Below are 21,355 nucleotides of genomic sequence, written 5' to 3' on the forward strand. Positions count from 1 at the left end.
GGTACCCCTTGGTTAATGAAAGTAAAACCCACAATGGACACAGAAATAACTTGAATCTGACAAAAGTAATAATAAATAAAAATTAGATTAAAATGAAAAAATGAAAAGCTGACATTGATTTTGAACCATGCTTCAACAGAATTATTTTAAAAATAACCTCATGAAACAGGCCTGGACAAAAATTATAGCACCTTTAACTTTTTTGTTGCACAACCTTTTGAGGCAATCACTGTAATCAAACGATTCCTGTAACTGTCAATGAGACTTCTGCACCTCTCAGCAGGTATTTTGGCTCACTCCTCATGAGCAAACTGCTCCAGTTGTCTCAGGTTTGAAGGGTGCCTTTTCCAGACGGCATGTTTCAGCTCCTTCCAAAGATGCTCAATAGGATTTAGCTGTGTTGTGGGTCATTATCCTGTTGCAAGATCCATGACCTTCTCTCTAGAATTCCTTGATAGTCTTGAGATTTCATTGTACCCTGCACAGATTCAAGACACCCTGTGCCAGATGCAGCAAAGCAGCCCCAGAACATAACAGAGCCTCCTCCATGTTTCACAGTAGGGACAGGGTTCTTTTCTTGATATGCTTCATTTTTCCATCTGTGAACATAAAGCTGATGTGCCTTGGCAAAAAGTTCCATTTTTGCCTCATCTGTCCATAGGACATTCTCCCAGAAGGTTTGGGGCTTGTCAACATGTAGTTTTTTTTCAGTCTGGCTTTTTTATGATTTGTTTTCAACAATGGTGTTCTCCTTGGTCATCAGGGAGACTTGAAAACCAGGTCCCCTCCATTTGTATGTGCACTGCACCAAAAGTTGTGAAAATGTAATCTGACTTGTAACCTTATAATACTGGGCTCTTAGCCATTTCTTAAAGAACACTGAAATGACACACCCAAAAATGAAGTAATAATTGCTCTGCAACTACAAGGAACATATTGATAAGGTTCTGGTCTACGCTGTAAATCCTAAAAAGGTTTGAAGTAGTTCATTGCCTCTTAAGATTTCAAAACTCATTAACTTTGTATTACTCATTGATTTTGTAATACTATCTATATGTCTGTAAGTTCACCATACATACTTGAAACTCAAATCCAAGTTTATTTGTACTTTAAATCTGCAGTAAAATCAAAGCCCAAATTGTCTCATTTAACTTAAAACCTAAAACCTTAAACCCTGCTTTGTTCAAGTTGAATGTACTAAGAGTTCTTAGCATTGTTATAACCAGCCAAAGTCCTAAACACATTGAACATTTTTAAGCATAGTATTATTTTTTAATCTGCTAAACACTGACGGTATTATTCGGTGCCATTTAACTGAACAGCATAGCATAAACTGTTTTCCACTTTTTGCCATAATGTGAATCTGGCAGCTGTCCTTTATATTAAATAAAAAATCCACAATGAGTTGACCAGGACAAGACAACCAATAGAAATGCTCCAAAATAGTCAAATATTTTTCCTTCCATTGAATGTTATGAAAGATTTTTTCTTCTCCTGTAAAGTTAGCATTTTGGACACAACAATATTCATATTCATTCGCTCACTTGGTGTATGAGTAATTTGTTACATAAACATTAAGTAATGTATGATTTTTTATAATGTTTTTTTTAATTGCATTAGTCTCTGCTCTGAGGAAGTAGTTAAAACAGCAGAAAGAGAAACTAGCACTTTAATCACTGAAGTGTGAGTTTTGCTTTCGTGTTCTCTGAAAAGACTACTTTGCGAGTAAATACATTTCCTCTGGTTAACAACAGAGCTGCTGGTACATAAGCTACAGGTTTCCTCTACTGTGATATGCTGATACACATTTAAAGTTTTAGTTGTTTCTTTTTTCCTTTTTCTCTTTAGTTGTTTTTGTTATTTTATTTTTGGTTAAATTATATCAACTTTTTGATATTGATTGTTATTGTTATTGATTTTATTTATTTGACAGAATCTTCAGTCGTCCAGTGGTGGCTCAGCGGAGTGGGCAGTGGTGGCTCAGCGGTTAGAGCGCCGGGATATCGATAACAGGGTTGTGGGTTCGATTCCCGGGCTCGGCAAGCTGCCACTGTTGGGCCCTTGAGCAAGGCCCTTTACCCTCTCTGCTCCCCGGGCGCTGGAGTTGGCTGCCCACCGCTCTGGGTGTGTGTGTGTACTCACTGCCCCTAACACGTGTGAGTGTGTGTTCACTACCAGATGGGTTAAATGCGGAGGACACATTTCGCTGTACAGTCCACACTGTACAGTGACGAATACGTGCACCTTTATCCTTTTTTTTTTATCCATACTCCTCCAGTGATCATCATGATGATCTTCCTTCTTTATGTTTCAATCGTCTGGCTCACTACTTGTGCTGGTGAGTGAACCAGCACCAAAACACCTTCTACAGATGGAATGTTTTACAAAGTAGTGTCATCTGTTGGCTGAAAGGTGCTACAATCTCAATTTTAAATATTTTACAGGTTCTTATTCTGCTCAGTCTCAGATCTTCATGACTGTCAGAGTGGGCTCCTCAGCTGTTCTGCCATGTGAATGGAGAGATGTCCCCAGGCTAAGCCCTCACATTGAGTGGCGGACCATTTCTAAGACTGTGTTTGAGCGGAGGGGTGAGGAGCTGTATGAGGGTGAGGGGTATGCAGGCCGTGTGGATGTTCCTGAAGATAAGCTGCTGGAGGGGAACTGTTCTCTGGTGTTGAAGGATGTCAAATCTGGTGATGCAGGAGTTTATGAGAGCTACCTGCTGGTGAAACGAACAAAGAGGTCTCTCAAGTCTAAACGGGTCTTCATCCAGAGTGTGGAACTTTCAGTAGATGGTAAGCAATAAGCTCAGTGGATCCGAACAGAAAATAATGCACATTTGAGTGGTTATTGACCATACACTCTTAACAAGAACGGGTCAAGATTATACATACAGGCTCAAACGTGTCTATACAGCAGATCTAATATTTGGTTACATCTCTTTAGCAAAGTGGCTGACAAACACTCTTCTTGGCAGAATTGGAAAAGATCAATTAAACGCTGGTTTCCTGGCACAGACCTTACATTTGAGCACAATCCACATATTCTAAATAGTGTTTATACTTCTTCTTTATCATTCCACCCGTTTGTGTAGTGTAGCAGTTCCACTGGCAACGAAACAATCCCAGAGCATAATACTCCCACCACCATGCTTAACAGATGGTATAGCGTTTCTAGGCATCCATGCCTAACATTTGCACCTCAAAAAATGTTATAATTACATCTGGTGATGTAACATTTTCTTGACTGTAGATGGTGACACTGGTGTCCCAACAGCTTCCAGTTCATGGCAGGCTTGTGTCATGGATGTTCTTGGACTGTTCCTCCCCATCCAAAACAATTTGCTCTACTCCTAGGGTGACACTCTTCCAGACTTCCAGACATGTTCGTTGTTCTACGATCATCCTATTCCAATCTGCACTGAGAATCTTGAACTTTGTTAAGAGGCCTTGTTCTTGGTAATTTAATTTAGTCAACTGTGGATTTGTGTGGATATTTTTAAGCCAATATTGCTTATTGTTTTTGTTTGTTATATCCATTGTTTGTTTATATTGTTTAAAGACTGTTTAAAGAAATAACAGAACAGCCATGATATTCATGTCCATGGTGAATCTCTGTAAATGAGTACACTGAGTAACCCCATTACGGTCCTTTGAAATAATTAATAGTTTCTTTTTTTTCTACAGAAACTCCTAAATCCAATGAACATCTAGTAGCAGCAGGTTGAGGTCTAACCTAATTCAGGTATTTGTATTTTATAATGAAGAAATACAAAGTTTATACATGATAAAAACAGAATAATTCTATAAGAATACAGAGACATGCAAGTCACTAACTTTAATAGATACAAATCAACTACATGGTTATGTCTGGTGTCAATTTAAATTGAATAAAATTCTAAATAATTACAAAATAATCAATAATCACAATGTTTTGTTATAAGTGTTTTTTAATCTTTTTACATTTCCTTTTTATCAAAAGACATTTTGTAACATTTTGTAAGTTAAACTTTTCTAAACTTTCACAATTAGGTTAAACCTCTTTCACTTTTTTTTTCTCAGATGATGCCAGAGTGAACTCTCCTCCATCAAATATCCCAGCATTTATTTTCATTGTCTGGTTCTTTATTTGAAAGGGAACAGAATAGTGTAAATTACAAACTCTTACCAAAAAAAAAAAAGATTAGCACTAGAGAGAAACAAGTTCTACAAGTTCTAAACTCTAGTAAATACAGTTATTAGTATTTTAACCGTGCAGATAAAATCCCCAGACTGAAGTAGGGCCAACATCAGCTGTATTTAAAAAGGTTATCTCTGCTCCTGGCTTTAAAAAGTAGACTTTTAGACAATTAGTCCAGCCAGGACTTTCAATGGACAAAGACATACAGATGCAGAAACCCACTTACCCACTGTACTCATCACAGCACAGACAACAAGAAAAACATTGTGTATGTGTATAGTGTATAGTGTAGTTATATATAATATATATAATGTAAGTTAATGTGTACATAGTCTACATTTCTACTGCATTTCTTCTGCTATTAGGGGCGATGTACCTACGTTTTTCACTCACCTTTACACCTGTGTAACATGATGTGACAATAAACCTGATTTGAACACATGGGAAATTCACTGTACAGTAAACTGTTGATAATGTCATCTGAACATGATGTTTGTCAATCTCTATTAGATCTATTCCCTGAGTGTTGCTGTGTGAGTGGTATGTCTCTGGTTCCCTGTTGTTGGGTTGTTCCTGGTCATTTGTAGTTTGACCCCTACCAGCTGTGATGACTACAATTGTTAAATTGCCCCAAATAACGGTCCTCAGCACCTGTATTCTGTCTTATCCCCCCCCTTTATTACAGAAATAGTCATCTTCTCTAATCATGTTTCATCATCAATAGCAGTAATGAATGTGGGGGGGGGGGGGGGGGGGTAACTTGTTTCCTTACAAGAAAATTTTAATTTAGACCAATTAACATCAACACAGCACACAGCATAGCTTCTGCTCTTGCTCGAAAATTGAAATATGTGGGACTTATATACCAACTTATTTGAAACTGGCCATTTTCAGACATATTTCAGCCATATATCAACATATATACAAACTGTAAGGGGTAGCTCTAGGAAAATGCCTCCTCTTACCACCAGGGGGAGGCCCAGAGTCATGCCAGCCACTAATCAGGCCCAACACACAACACTAGGGCTATAACACCCCTGAGCGTTTGTGACAGCCCGTCTCGAGTGAAGGCTGAGTGGGTCTCCGCCGGTTCCTCCTGTCTAAGCTCCCAGTTTTCCCCCTCAGTCTTTCCCTCAGGTTGTCTGTGTTTGTGTAGTGAGTGTGTGTGTGTTTGTGTAGTGAGTGTGTGTGTGATTGTGTAGTGAGTGTGTGTGTGATTGTGTAGTGATTGTGTGTGTGTTTGTGTAGTGAGTGTGTGTGTGATTGTGTAGTGAGTGTGTGTGTGATTGTGTAGTGATTGTGTGTGTGAATGTGTAGTGAGTGTGTGTGTGTTTGTGTAGTGATTGTGTGTGTGAATGTGTAGTGAGTGTGTGTGTGTTTGTGTAGTGAGTGTGTGTGTGTTTGTGTAGTGAGTGTGTGTGTGTTTGTGTAGTGTGTGTGTGATTGTGTAGTGATTGTGTGTGTGAATGTGTAGTGAGTGTGTGTGTGTGTTTGTGTAGTGATTGTGTGTGTGATTGTGTAGTGAGTGTGTGTGTGATTGTGTAGTGAGTGTGTGTGTGTTTGTGTAGTGATTGTGTGTGATTGTGTAGTGAGTGTGTGTGTGTTTGTGTAGTGAGTGTGTGTGTGATTGTGTAGTGTGTGTGTGGGTGTGATTGTGTAGTGAGTGTGTGTGTGATTGTCTAGTGAGTGTGTGTGTTTGTGTAGTGATTGTGTGTGTGATTGTGTAGTGAGTGTGTGTGTGTGTGATTGTGTAGTGAGTGTGTGTGTGATTGTCTAGTGTGTGTGTTTGTGTAGTGATTGTGTGTGTGATTGTGTAGTGAGTGTGTGTGTGTGTCATTGTGTAGTGAGTGTGTGTGTGTTTGTGTAGTGATTGTGTGTGTGATTGTGTAGTGAGTGTGTGTGTGTTTGTGTAGTGAGTGTGTGTGTGATTGTGTGTGTGTGGGTGTGATTGTGTAGTGAGTGTGTGTGTGATTGTCTAGTGAGTGTGTGTGTTTGTGTAGTGATTGTGTGTGTGATTGTGTAGTGAGTGTGTGTGTGTGTGATTGTGTAGTGAGTGTGTGTGTTTGTGTAGTGATTGTGTGTGTGATTGTGTAGTGAGTGTGTGTGTGTTTGTGTAGTGAGTGTGTGTGTGATTGTGTAGTGTGTGTGTGTGTGATTGTGTAGTGAGTGTGTGTGTGATTGTGTAGTGAGTGTGTGTGTGTTTGTGTAGTGAGTGTGTGTGTTTTGTGTAGTGTGTGTGTTTGTGTAGTGAGTGTGTGTGTGATTGTGTAGTGAGTGTGTGTGTTTTGTGTAGTGTGTGTGTGTTTGTGTAATGAGTGTGTGTGTGTTTGTGTAGTGAGTGTGTGTGTGATTGTGTAGTGAGTGTGTGTGTGATTGTCTAGTGTGTGTGTTTGTGTAGTGATTGTGTGTGTGATTGTGTAGTGAGTGTGTGTGTGTGTCATTGTGTAGTGAGTGTGTGTGTGTTTGTGTAGTGATTGTGTGTGTGATTGTGTAGTGAGTGTGTGTGTGTTTGTGTAGTGAGTGTGTGTGTGATTGTGTAGTGAGTGTGTGTGTGTTTGTGTAGTGAGTGTGTGTGTGATTGTGTAGTGAATGTGTGTTTGTGTAGTGAGTGTGTGTGTTTTGTGTAGTGTGTGTGTGTTTGTGTAGTGAGTGTGTGTGTGTTTGTGTAGTGAGTGTGTGTGTGATTGTGTAGTGAATGTGTGTTTGTGTAGTGAGTGTGTGTGTGATTGTGTAGTGAATGTGTGTTTGTGTAGTGAGTGTGTGTGTGATTGTGTAGTGAATGTGTGTTTGTGTAGTGAGTGTGTGTGTGATTGTGTAGTGAGTGTGTGTGTGTTTGTGTAGTGAGTGTGTGTGTGTTTGTGTAGTGTGTGTGTGTTTACACAGTGTGTGTACGGTTACACAGGGAGGCAGGAATGTCTGTCTTTAAACTAAAGCTTCATTTCTCTCTTTATTTGTCTAATTTATTTTCCTTGCGGTTTTTGAGGTGTTTTGAGTGTTCTCCCCTGGCAGCCTTTGCTTGTTTTCCCTCCTTTTCTCTCGGGCACAATTTGGGTTTTTTTCAAACCCACCTCGTTTACTTTCCTTTTGTGGACGTTTTTCATATCTACATCATATATGGATAAACAGTTTGGAGGCTGTGAACACAAACGCCTACTGCAAGTGAAAGTACCTCAACACATCATCCTGCATGTAAACCTTTATTGTTCATACTACCTGCCACTGTAAGGGTGTCCTGCTGAAAACAGGTTTGAGATGTTGAGGGTGGACGTCAGTGGCACCACGTCAGCGGAAGCAGAAGACGGAAAGGAGAAGGACGGTAAGCAGAGAAAAAGAAACGTTTGTTTTTGTAGTTGAAAAGCACGCTTGTTGTTTATAGATGATATTCATGATAAACAGGTAGTCAGAAAAGTCACCGAATGGCTTCAGAAATCAACTAGGCCTGATATATCTTGACCCCGCATACCAAGTTATGAACGGCACGTTTAGCATACGCACAAGAACCCTCTTCTTTAAAGCCCAAGAAATGAAACCACTCTGCTGTTTATTCGCTGCTCTCGCCGTTGGAGTTTACAGTTTACAGTGTCAGCAGCTCTTCAGAATGAAACTTGTTCTGTGGTCTCGTACAATAACTAGGTTTTGGAGCTGGGCGGCTAAGCTAACGCTAGCTTAGCCAGCAGGAACAGAAACAGATCGAGAGGCAGAGAAGCCAAGCTAATCCAAGTCCTATAAATAGATTTGCATTCAGAACACTGTGAAACACTGTTAGCACACATACACTCGTTTAGCAGAGGCAGGAGTGTCTGTCTTCCCTGTAACTCAGTTTTCTACTTTCTTTTGGGAGATCCTTTTGCCCTTAGTTCCTTTTTTCCCTCAAGCTTAAAGAGGCAGCCAGTTGTCCCCTGGTGTCCTTTGTTTGTTTTCCGCCTTTATTTCGCATTAGACGCAACGTCTTCTTTGTTTACTAAATCCACCACTTTTAAGTTGCATTAGTTGTCCATTTTCATAACTGCTGCTTTGGGGAAGTTTTGCCTGCTCTAAGATTCTGGGACTTGAGATTCTAAGGACTCTGCACTTGGGGCCGTTGGTCACGTGATCCTCAGAGTGGAGTTTGACTTGAGAGAGTCTAGCTACAAGGAGGTGCAGGAGACAATCAACACAGCAGGATCTCCACTCCAAAACCCATCTTGTGTACAAATTGTGTATTATATCTGGCAATCAGGTTTTGGTTGTACTGGGATACATTTTGGTTGAACTGGGAAAAGATTCAGTTATACTGGGAGGCAGTACAGTTGTACTGGGAGAGGTTTTGGTTAAACTGGGAAGGGTTTAGGTTGTATTGAGGGAGTTTTGCTTGTACTGGGAGGAGCTTAGGTTGTGGAATGTGTCTTGGAGAGACGGATATATGTAATGTGGCTCAGAGGCGTCTCAGACCACCTCTTAAAATGGTTTGAGTGATGGATTGGTATCTGACGTTTTAAGTGCCCAGATGTAAACAGGGTATTAGGTTTTTATAAGGTTTGTTTGTTGTTGTTGTTTTTTTTAACATTAAACAAGCTAGAGATTTAAAAAAGGTTTGTATTTACATGTTGTGCAATGCTCATTAGAGTTAAATAATTACAGCAGCTTCAAATTTCAGACACAGCTAAACACCTGTCTGATGGCAGTGAGCTTTGCACCGTATCTGCCAATGCTAATATGTAATATAATAGTTTTTTTTGTTACTCTCTAATAATAACTGCACATAATGTTAATACATATCCTATATAGAATAGAGTCCCATACTATAATGACACTGTTATACGCAAATCAAATTATGTTTGTCACATCACATTAAACAGGTGTAAAGGTGGGTGAAAAATACTAGTGTGTAGTCCCTCATGGTAGTAGAAACACAGATTTAAATGGAAACACAGAATACATACACTATACTTACACTACACACAAAATACGTACACTACACATATTCTGCATGTTTATTATTGCATTGTTTAAAATGTAATTTATCGTCACATCACATTACACAGGTGAAACACTTTTGTGCAGTAGTACAAGAATAAATACAAATTTACAAATAGAAATACTGAATATTTATACGTATTATATATATTAACATTTATAATACATATTACTATATATATATTACTAAATATATAAACGTGTACTATACATATACACACACATGAACATGCTCTCGATTTACAATATTGCACTGGTAAAAGCAGTTAAATAAAACATATAACCTGTGAAATGTTTACATTACTATTTACATATAGACTAACAGTATTATATTGACAGTGTTAGATTGCTATACTAAGTGCTAGTAAGACACACAGTTATATTATAGCCTTCTTCTGTTTGCTCTACAGAATCTACACATACACACATTCCTACAAAGATGAATAGAAACATCTTCCTTCAGATCCTCCTCTTGTGGGTTACCTGTGCAAGTGAGTGGGGTATTACATTTTCACAATTTTCATTTTTAGGTTTAATTACACTATACTAGCAATTAGTGTTATTTTAAAGGTTGGATACATTTATCAGTACCTATTGTTCTTTCTTCAATATTCTAGACTCTCCCGATTCCCCCAGATCTGTGTCCACCCAGGTGGGATACTCAGTAGTCCTGCCATGTAATTGGACAAAAGTATCCAGCATGCAATCAACCAACCAGGAACCACACATTAAGTGGAACTGTAATTCCAAATTTGTGTTAGAGCGTGACAGTCACTTCACAATACCTGGTGAAAGTTATAATGGCCGTGTGGATGTTTGTGAAGACAGCCTGCGCAGTGGTGATTGTTCGCTGGTGTTGAAGAATGTCAAAAGTACTGATGAAGGAGTTTATGAAAGCTACATAAAGGAAAATAATTGGATTCCCATCCTGAGGGTCCACCTCACAGTGAAAGGTAAGGAGGTTATGCTCAGCAGAACAGGCTCCGCCCCCACCTGTCTTGGATAACATATCTACTATTGCATATTGTTAAACATTTTATGCTTAATTTTACAGCTGATCATAGACAAGACATTTTCTATTATTCAGTCATGTTTGTGCAAAATGGAGGAAAAGCTGTTATTAAGCTGTTATATAAGTATAATATTATATAATATTAATTTTGTAATATTAATGTGTTTGTATAGGGTTCCAATTAATGGTCTACATTATGTGGAATGTTGGATTGTACATAAATAAAAATGACAAATGTATTACAATTAATCAGAATTATTTGTGAATTAATTTAGCACATCCATCATTACATAAACAACTGTTCCAATGCAGAATGGAGGAGATGTAGATAAATAAAATGGCTTGTATAATACATTTGCTATCCTTCTTTGCTATTTCTTTTTCAGATGATGAGAATCTCTCTAGGCCACAAGTTGAATCAAGTAAGTCATCCATCATCCTCAAAGATCTAGAAGTAAAAACAGAAAATGCAGCTTTCAGTGGTGTAAGCCCGAAGCTTTGGAATGGCATCCATCAGGAATGTTGTGACCACTTGATACTTTAACACCAAACACACCCAGCAAAGTATTTCTATCTATTTAAAGGTTGTATACTTACAAAGCAGCAATGCTTGGTGGGAAAAGACAAACTGCTGCGATTGTAGCTCCTTTTTAGCTCCTCATCCACCCCATCTATCTACCCCCAGTAATTACTACACTCACCAATTTAACACCAAATGGATGTAGCTTTTGTTATCCTGTTATATTATTAATGGTCAATGTTAAAACCAATGCAATGATGTGATAAAAATGAGTGTCCATACTAATTATACATTCTTTAAAACAGATATCAAATGTATGAAGCAAGACCAGCAAGGAGGATATCGTTCCACAGGTATTTTGTTTTTTATTACAAAAACTTTACCTGTGTGTTGGTCCATGAAACGTTCATTTTTAGTTAATTACCATTCAAAGGGTCTCTAGGGAACCACAGAACATTTGTAACAGCATATCCCTGTTTACATATTACACATTTACACTTTAACAGTATATCACTCATTGTAATAGCTAATGCCACAGATAGTGAGACAGGTCATTAAAAAGGTCTGAACAGTAATGTATTTAGAGCCATAGGTACCTGATATCTGCTATTAGCAGTCGCTGTTAAAATGTAAAACTGACCTTTTTCATCTTAATAAATCTGCAGTACTCTATAGATCATCTATGAATAACAATTGTGGCATTCACACTGTAGCACTACCAGGACACTCTGATATTGTGTTATATCTGGATTGTTACATAATAGGATTTTCAATTATTTCAAGATTTAGAAATCTGATTAAGCAATAATATGCACCGAACATTTGTTCCATTACATTGTGCTGATGGGCATATTGTTGTTTTTCCTTGGACAGAGTTTTGGTTGTACTGGGAGGGATTTTAGATTTATTGAGAGGGGTTCTGGTTTGGAGCTAAATATACATTCACACTGATATAACATCTGACTAAAGTACATTTCAGAACTTCTGAAGGTTTGATCAGATTATGAACCTGTTTTAAATGAGTGCATTTACAGTTGTGTTTTAATGTGGCTTGATGGCGACGGTCAAAAGCCGATCTGCACCAAGACCCCTTCGAGCTTCAAGTACGGCTCGGCTCAACCCGCCATCCTTTAAGATCCACGGAAGACGAGCGCCCAGACTTTTTTACTGTCCTGCACCGAAGTGATGGAACGAGCTTTCCCTGGGTGTCCGAACACTCGCTGTCCTTAAACCCAGACTGAAGACCCTCCTCTTCTGAGAGTACTTGGGTGAAGAGTAGAGTCTAAACTTAGAGGGGTCTTTGAATTACTAGTCTATTTAAACTAGCTGAGGTTTTTCTTGGGGAAAAAGTAAAGCTTTTTTGTAAGTCGCTCTGGATAAGCTGCCCAATGAAGCTGCTCATTATTAAACACAAGACTAAGCTAATGCTGCACTGCAAATAAACTCAGCTTTTACTGTAAACCAAAGTGGTGTTATCCTACTGTACTGTTAACTATTCTAAGCAGTCATTAAACTTACAGCACAACACACACACTCACATGCTCTCCTACTTATTACTACATTAATATTATTATATTAACAGTTTTCTATCTCATAATTGTAGTCTAGAAACAACCCTGTGAAGCGACTTGTGAAATTACTGCATCTTTCTCATGTTCTCTGCAGGTGATGCTGGAGTAAACTGCCCTTCTCTACGTGATCTAGCATTTTCCCAACTCATTTACTGGCTCTTCCAAAGAATTGTGTATGAAAGGAGCGATCCTGTGCCCTGAACAGTCAGAAAGTTAATTTGCCTGGAGCCCCTGGAAGACTCTGGCCATGAGCCATCCATCAGACAAACATTAGCAGTGTGGATGCAGTTAGAGCTGCAGCTTTTGGGAACCCAATGAAGGCAGTAAAGGTACAGATGAGATGGGAGGATGGAGTGCTCAACAGTGCCACTAATAGGCTACTGTAACTAATGAAGAAACACACTGACTAAAAGTGGAAGACTTGGTACTCTTTTTAATTGTAGAAGTAGTAAAACACTGTGAATTGTACAGTATCGGGAGTATAGAGAACAAAGAACTAGTCATTTGTTGTAGAACATTACAGCAAATACTAGATTCAATCACAATACCTATAAAATATTATACTTTTACAGTATTTAGATTTTATATTAATATTTTGTTTGTTTGTTCTTAACACTGAATCAACATATAAACTAAGCAAAATAATTCTAGGTCATGAAGTTTACAATGTAAGTGTTTGCTGAACAAAGAGGGAGGATGTTCATATGATCTATATAATGTGTATGATCAGAAAAGTAGAGGAGTGATGTTTACTTTTCTATTTTTCTTGAGGGCATTACTTTTTTTCATGTGTAAAAGTGATCAAGGGCTACAAATAAACTTGAACTTCAGAGTTACATTTCAAGCTGGAAAATAATTTAGCACTGATAATAATACTCCTTTAGGAAATGTGTGATGTTGAACTGAGTGTAATCTATTTTGACATGTTGCATTAAACCACTATTTAAAACGTTAAGAGGCTGAAGGGACTTCCTGAGATAACTGAGACAGTCACTTCCCCAGACAGACTCCAAACTGAGGTGTTTAAGAGTGTCCTAATCAGTTCAATCTAAGCCTTTTGACCAGTATGACTGTATGATGAAGGTGGTTAATCAGTGTGACCAAAGTGGTTGAAGAATTGTGGGAGGAAGGAGGGACCACTTAAACACCATTTGTGCTACATGGAATTCATCTTCCACATTTAGCCCATCCATGCATTGCATTGATATCACTGCCTCATGAATAAGTAGGTTCTTGATTCTTTGGTTTCTAAATATCCATAGAGAATCTCAGCACTATTTCTTTTCAATAACTTCTTATAGTTTTTTATATCATGCACAAACACAGAACACATTCATGAAGACCCTTCCCTGAAGAAATACAAATAAAAGTAAAAGTAACAGCAGCTTTCCCTGGATTGATGCAGTTTGGCAATGCAGTTTTAGTTTCACTTTAATACTAAGCTGAGCTGAACTGGTGAGGTCAGACGTCTGTGGTATGTAAAGCTTTTCTGTTCTTTTTGCCGGTTTTGCTTCCTAATTTATTTTCATTTATTTATTCAGCAAAAGATTTGATGTCTATTTCCTAATTCCTATTTCTAATATGTAATTTAGATATATGTATAATTTATACTTTTGCTACTTACAAAAGGTCTTTGCTGTTTACCCAAGAAAAACCTCAGCTAGTTAAAATAGACTAATAGTGCAAAGACCCCTCTAAGCTTTAGACATTACTAAACACAAGACAATAAGGTACTCTGCTATTCGTCCAAGTGCTCTCAGAAGAGGAGGGTCTTCAGTCTGGGTTTGAGCGAGCGTTGGACTCTGCTGTTCGGACACCCAGGGGAAGCTCGTTCAGAATCAGAATCAGAATCAGAATCTCTTTATTTCACCAAGTATGTTACCCATACAAGGAATTTGTCTTGGTGAGAGCAACACGTATGACAAGTAACAAAGAAACACAGAACACAGTCTTAAACTAAAGGAAAATTACACTAAACAATAAATAGGGTAGGGGATAAATTAAAAAAAAAGTAGAAAGTACTAAAGGTAATAAAGGTAATAAAGAGCTGAAAGATGTATTTACAGAAAAGAAAAGAACATCTGTACAGGTGTGCAAATAGTCATAGTGCAAAATAGGCAGAGTGCAAATAACTGTTCAGTCCGGTTTGGTACAGTTCAGTTGTAAGTTTAGAGGTTTACAGTGGGAGGTGACCACTGTGATTGAGGAGCGCTACAGCTCTGGGGAAGAAGCTGTTAGCATGACGTGTTGTGCTGGTTTTGATGGACCGCAGTCTTCTACCCGAGGGGAGTGTCTGGAAGAGGAGGTGTCCAGGATGTGAGGGGTCAGATGTAATCTTGCCAGCCCGCTTCCTCATCCTGCTGGAGTAGATCTGCTGAAGTGATGGCAGGTTACATCCTATGATCCTCTCTGCTGTCCACCACTTCGGTACAGGACAGTAAAAAGTCTGGACGCTTGTCTTCCGTGGATCTTAAAGGATGGCGGGTCGAGCCGAGCCGAACTTGAAGCTGGAAGGGCTCTAGGTGTGGATCGTCTTTTGACCATTGCCATCAAGTACGGAGGGGCTGGCTGGTCCAGTCTTGGCTTTGTAGGCCAGAGTCAGGGGTCTGAATCTGATGCGGGCAGCAGCTACAGGAAGCCAGTGAAGAGAGAACACAGCAGTGGAGTGACATGGCTGAACTTAGAAACGTTGAAGATGTAATTCATTATAATTCATTAGAAGATTATGTACTTTTTTATTTGGTAGGTTTTAGGGCTGTTAAATGATTAAAATAATCAAAAGTTGTGGAAAGTTCATTTGAAAAGCGCTTTTATGGTGTTTTTAAAAGCCTCTTTCAAGCAAACCAGAGACAACAGCAGAAACTCCTTAAGAGTTCAATATTCAAAGGGGGAACATATCCTTGGGTCTGTACTGGATGGCAAAAAAAAAAAAAACAGAAAACAAGTCTAAGTACAGGAATAAATTAGGTAAACAGTAGAATAAAGTAGTAGTGTGACTAATGGGAGAGCAGGTAATAAGTTTCCAAATTGGAGGGGATAAAACTGGTGTTTTTCTGCAGTCCCTGCATCCTGCTGTGAATCAATGTGTGGACTGACAGTAGGGCAACATCAGAACAGGCAGCAGGGAAGTACAGAGCTGGGCTGGGATGGCACAAAACACATCAATGGGAACAGGTTATCAATGCACAGGAAAGACAGAAAGTTGAACAGTAAAGAAGAATGAAACAGAGTGGTTAGACGGTTACCGCAGATACTGGTGAATTCAAGGTGGTAAAAACTGGTCCAGATGACAGGCAGGCAGCTGCAAACAAAGTCTCGCCACATTGAGTGGACATTTGAGTTTGGCCAATAATTAGCAAAAAGTCAGCTCAGTCTCGGATCTTCATGACTGACAGAGACTGTGTTTGAGCAGAGGGGTGAGGAGCTGTATGAGGGTGAGGGGTATGCAGGCCATGTGGACGTTCCTGAAGATAAGCTGCTGGAGGGGAACTGTTCTCTGGTGTTGAAGAACATCAAACCCGCTGATGCAGGAGTTTATGAGAGCTACCTGCTGGTGAAACGAACAAAGAGGTCTTTCCAGTCCAAATGGGTTTTCATCCAGAGTGTGGAGCTCTCAGTAGATGGTAAGCAATAAGCTCAGTGGATCCAAATATTCCAAAGAAAATATTTCATATTTGAGTTGGTGTTTAAAAAAATGTAAATAGAAAATTGAAGAAGTAGAAGATTCCAAAATTCTAATATAAAAGGCAACAAGAACAAGAATCTAACATGAGTAAGAGTGGGATACAGTACCATACATTTACTATAGTAGACTTTCTGCTCTTGTACCCCCTGAATGTTACGATGTTAAGATGCTATTTCGGCAACATTTAGCTCTGCTTGAATGAGTACACAGAGTAGACCCATGATTGTCTTTACAGAACAAAATTTCATCTTAATATTTTTTTTTTCTTCTAAAGAAACTCCTGAATCCAGCCCAAAAGAACGTCTAGTAGCAGCAGGTGAGTGGAGGTCTAGCCTAATTCACATATTTATAGTGTATAATTAAAATCTATGAGCATAACTAAAGGTTATTGTTATGGGATGGGAGGGGTGGTGGACCCAAGTGCAGAGCTGTTGGTTTATTTTGTTTGTTAATTATTCATTATTGGATCATGAATATTTATAATAAACAAGGATTTGTTCAGGAGGTGCAGGAGCCAAGATCGAACCAGCAACCTCCAGAATGAGAGGTGAGAAACCACCCCAAGAGGTGGTGGGAAAAAAGGCAGGAACAGCAAACAAATGAGACGCCAAAAATGGCATGCACCAACAGAGAAGAATATTGGTACAGACAAAAGATTACACCACCCTCACTCTTACGGGGAAAACAGAAACCCTTTAGGTAAACAGAGTTCACTACATTAAAGATCAACTGAGCTACTCTCAGTCACAGTATCTCTGTTCTTTTCACTTTTCTTTCACAACAAGCTTCACTGTACCGGTTACCCCTCTACAAAGGTCCAACATTAGGTGGAGTTTGGAGGGAGCCTTTAGACCAGCAGGTCATCAGCCATCAGTGTTGATTAGCACTGGGGCTTTTGGGAGCTACTCTTAGCAGTTCTCCTTGTACTGCACCCTGTCCCCCTGCTGGAGGCCAGCGGTGCTGACTGACCCTTACAGTTATACATGTTAACAACAGGTTCCTTCTATAAGAATACCAAAACGTGTAGGCTTCCCTGTTTGTGTCATATGTTTTTTGTAAAAAGAACAAGTTAGACGTTGAATCTGCAAGCCATAATTAAAAATGTTAATTAAAGTGATATTAATTATATATAATACTGTTATTAATAATAATAATAATATAATATTAAAGTTTAATTACATTTATAAGCATGCAGGATATCATATATGCAGATTTATGTCTGTTTTTTTATTTAATATATATATTTAATATATATATAAAACCACTGTAACCTGTAATTTCAGAAACACATTTTTCTAAACTGTGACTCTCTCTCTCTTTTTCTCTATAGATGATGCCAAAATAAAGTATCATGCACCAAAAATAACAGCACTTATTTTAATTTTGGTGTTCTTCTTCTGAAGAGAATAAAAGAGATCAGATAGTGTACCACTTGATGTTGTTTTATAGATACCTTCAAAATAGGAAATTATTTGTTAATTAAAATTAGCATTATTCTGAACAAGTGCAGCACTGTGAAATATTTATTAAGATTTATTTGTTGTATTTTAATACATTTATTTTTTTAAGTGTTTTTATGTCAGATCCTTATGTCATTTTAAAGAGAACATAAATAAGTAAAGAGCTTACCTGAGCTCACTTCACATTTTCACTAAACATTGTGTGATCTACGCTAAGTTTAAAATGAGCGTATTATGTAGCCTGCTATAAACTCAACAAATAAATCTATTTATAATAATTATTCCTGATATTACTATTACTATTTACATTTGTCTTAGTATCCTGTTATCAGATAGTGTTTGAGGAAAAGCAGTTTTAGGGAAAGGTTTTTAGCTGCTATATTCAGTGAAACTGTGAGAAATAATAAAATACACTTTAAAGAGTTTTAAAGGTTCAAAGAGGTTATCAGCTGTTATCAGATATTATCAGACATTTCTAAAGGCTTTGAGAACACATGTCAATATATATAAGAAATATTAGAACAAATGTAATTGTGTTGGTAAATGTGGCTCTTTAATCAAAATGACTCTACAATAAACATGCTTTAACAAAGTTAATAAAAGTACATTTGAACATGTGCTGAGAGTCTGGTGGTTTCTTGTGTTTCTGCTATGGAGTTGTTCAGTTAGAGGTTAGAGCGCCTCCTATCACATGACAGGAGGCCTTTCTATTCTCAGACCCCTGACCATGGAGGGCTGAGGTGTTGAGATTCATTCTTCCAGAGAAAGAAGGGATGGTGAATTTACTCAGAGCTGTGTATGTAAGTAGGGTCATTTCACTGCTTTCAAGTGTGAGGAGGTCATCAATTCTAAACCCAGCAAGGCCTCAGCGCTTACAGTCCTCCCAGTCAATAGACCTTTCTAACAGTAAACAGGTTGAGGGGGCGGAGCCACAGATGAAACACCTTACTCAATGTTTATTCGATTTCAGCTGCAGCCATTTGCTCACTTCACTTCTAATTTATAACCTCAAAAGTCACAGCAGTAACGAGACCCTTGGTCACTGCGGTTTGGTAGAGGTTGGTGTACGGCTGGTTCACTTCCTGAGGAGACAAAAAACAGCAGTTTAAATGATTGAGTGCAGCTAATTAGTCTCTTTAGTTCTACTAAAATAATATTTATTAACCATATTTGATCAAGTGTTTCTGGTACCTTATCAGGTGAGTCACCAGCATCACTGCAGCGCTGACCTAAAATAAAACAGAATTCACTAAAAACTCTAAACTCTTTTTTTAATTAAAAAAAAAATATATATATATTAATCAATATCACATACTAGTACATATGTTTACAAAATTCGTGAAATTAGTGTCTTTTAGGGTCATCTGATGGTCAAACTGTTCCCGTTTCCGTTTGTGGTTTAGGATTACCATAATTAGTTATACTTGCTAAATGCCAGAATAATGAGAGAGGCATTTTTATAACTTTCTTCAAAGTCAAAAGTTTGCATACATTTCTTTAGTATTTGGTATCATTGCCCTTAAACTGTATGACTTGGGTCAATTGTTTTGGATATCCTTCACAAGCTTCTCACAATAGTTGGTAGGAGTTTTGGCCCATTCCTCCTGACAGAACTGGTGTAACTGAGCCATTGTAACTTTTCACTACTCATTGTAACCATGAGTAACTTTTCAGCTTTGCCCATAAATATTCAATAAGACTGAGATCAAATAATTTTGGTAATCCTGATTGACCTAAAATGAAGTTTATTCTACATTCATGTCAGACAGTGAGAGAAAAATGCAGATGTGTCTTTTTATATAATGTATGTAAACTTGAGCATGACTGTTACTTGAATATTTTCATGTTCATTCACAGTTAATTTAGTCCCCTCCCCAAATATTCACCCTGTACATGTGAGTCTCTCTGCAGGACGTCCTCACCTTGCACCCTGTAGCAGAACATAAACAAGAAGATGATGGTCATTTGGACCAAACAAACAGATGTTAGGATTAGAATTATAATCCAAGAGGGTTCCAGATGTGGAGAACGCTCAGAGTCTGATGGTGCTGAAGAGTTCTTACTCTGAATATCCTTACCTGAAAGACATTGATCAAACATCCGGGTCAAAAAAACTTCATGTTCAGTTTCAGTAAACCCTGCTATCAAAAACTGCTCTCACCACACCACCACTATATATATATATATATATATATATATATATATAGATAGATACTTCCACAAAAAGGCAAACCTTTGCAGACTTCACAACATACTGAATATCATATTTCTAAAGAAATCTTAACAGGTATTTATAAAACAATACTAATGAATGGTTTAGATTGCATGACATAAAAAGTATTATATATGAGATATATATTAAATATAACAATGATATAATGTACTATATACTATATATAGACATTGACAAAAATATTAGGACACCTGCTCATTCATTGTTTCTTCAGAAATTAAGTGTATTAAAAAGAGTTTATCCTGCATTAGTGAGGTAGGGATGTTGGATGATCAACATCTCACCTCATCCATAACTCATTGAAAAAGTATGGAGCATCATTACATTAGGTGTTTAGCCTAGGCAGCTAAGTGTTTGGTAAAGATTACTTTCAGTTGATTATTGTGATAAGATGTTGTAGTAAAAATGACAAAAATTGAGCCTCCCCAGAAAATTACCATTTGTCCCTCACTCACCTGTGCAATCCATGAATTGAATTATTAGTCTATTTAAACTTTTCTTCAGTAAACAGTGAAGCACTTCTGTAAGTCGCTCTGGAGAAGAGCGTCTGCTAAATGCCTTAAATGTAAATGTAAATGTAAGCTACTGAACACAACTGCAGTGTAGGTCCATGTCTCATATCGCACATCTTTTTTTAGAATTTTTAGTATTTAAAATAGTTCTTGAAAATTCGCATATGTAAAGAAAGTAACCTAAATTAGGTGAAGTATGAGCACTAACCTTCTGAAACAAAGGTGAGTCTGACGGCTTTTCCGAACTGAATGAGTGTTGTGAAGTTTCGTCCTCCGCAGTAATACAGCCCCAGATCTGTCTCCTTAACCCCAATAATCACTAAACTCACTGAACTGCTGGTCTCAGTTCCCTCATAGTGACCTTCATCCACATTAAAACTGACGAAAAAGAATTTATCCAGTTTCCCTCTTTTAGCAGAGACCAGCTGCTTCATCCCCTCTGAGCTGTGGAGATACCACGACATCTCATTATCTGCAGGGATGCTGCAGTGCAGGGTGGTGTTTTCTCCAGGGTGGACAGATCTGAGGTCAGCTGAGATGTTCTGAAGGAGGCAGAGTCTACAGCTTCCTGGAAGAGGGATGAAATGGAGACATCCTGCATATGGGAACAGTCCAACAACATATGACGTACAGCAGGGTATAAAAACATAAGGTATTCCTTTGTCTGGGAGAGAGAGAGGAGGGGCACCCAGTATTGGCGGACTCTCTCCACACTGTACTTTTGATTGGAATAAAATGTTTCATTGTTACAACTGAGAACGGAGAAGAAGAACCACGACAATATCATCACCCATTAGACAACAGAAGACGAAAAAGAAGCTAAAAGAGTTAAAAAGGAGTGGCGAAGCACACAGGGACGATTATATCTAGTCTCCGAATCTCAAGTACGACACGAGTGATCGTTATTTTTTTCCAGGAAAGGCGACCTTTCAACTACAGGGAGACACAGCTTGAGTAAGTGATGAAGACAGGATGTACGTAGGTATATCATGCAGAGTTCTTTAGTGAGCTCTCTAAACTGCGATGTGAAACCAAAACAAACTGGATCAAATGTTAACAATTTAACAAAAACATAAACCTCGGTCCAGAGTTTCAGGCGTGCAAATGTCTCTACTCTTGCTGAACCAGGGGTGTAACTGAATTGGCTTATTTTACAGCCCTGTTTGGTTCTGCTGGATGTTCTAATGAAAGAGGAACAACAGTGTTTGAGGTTCACAGCTTGTTTTC

At 38.3% G+C, this 21,355-nt stretch overlaps 1 protein-coding gene across 1 annotated transcript; it reads left to right on the plus strand.

The window, feature by feature from the left end:
• The first annotated feature begins 2,473 nt into the window (after positions 1 to 2,473).
• Positions 2,474 to 13,193, plus strand: LOC140549746 (uncharacterized). The gene is made up of 7 exons (XM_072673492.1): positions 2,474 to 2,795; positions 7,406 to 7,495; positions 9,546 to 9,626; positions 9,753 to 10,088; positions 10,534 to 10,569; positions 10,973 to 11,020; positions 12,333 to 13,193. Exons 1-7 carry the CDS (start codon positions 2,474 to 2,476, stop codon positions 12,437 to 12,439), a joined length of 1,020 nt encoding a protein of 339 aa, XP_072529593.1. The 3' UTR covers positions 12,440 to 13,193.
• Positions 13,194 to 21,355: the final 8,162 nt, after the last annotated feature.

This window comes from Salminus brasiliensis, chromosome 2, assembly GCF_030463535.1.
Source record: "Salminus brasiliensis chromosome 2, fSalBra1.hap2, whole genome shotgun sequence".
Classification (NCBI taxonomy): domain Eukaryota; kingdom Metazoa; phylum Chordata; class Actinopteri; order Characiformes; family Bryconidae; genus Salminus; species Salminus brasiliensis.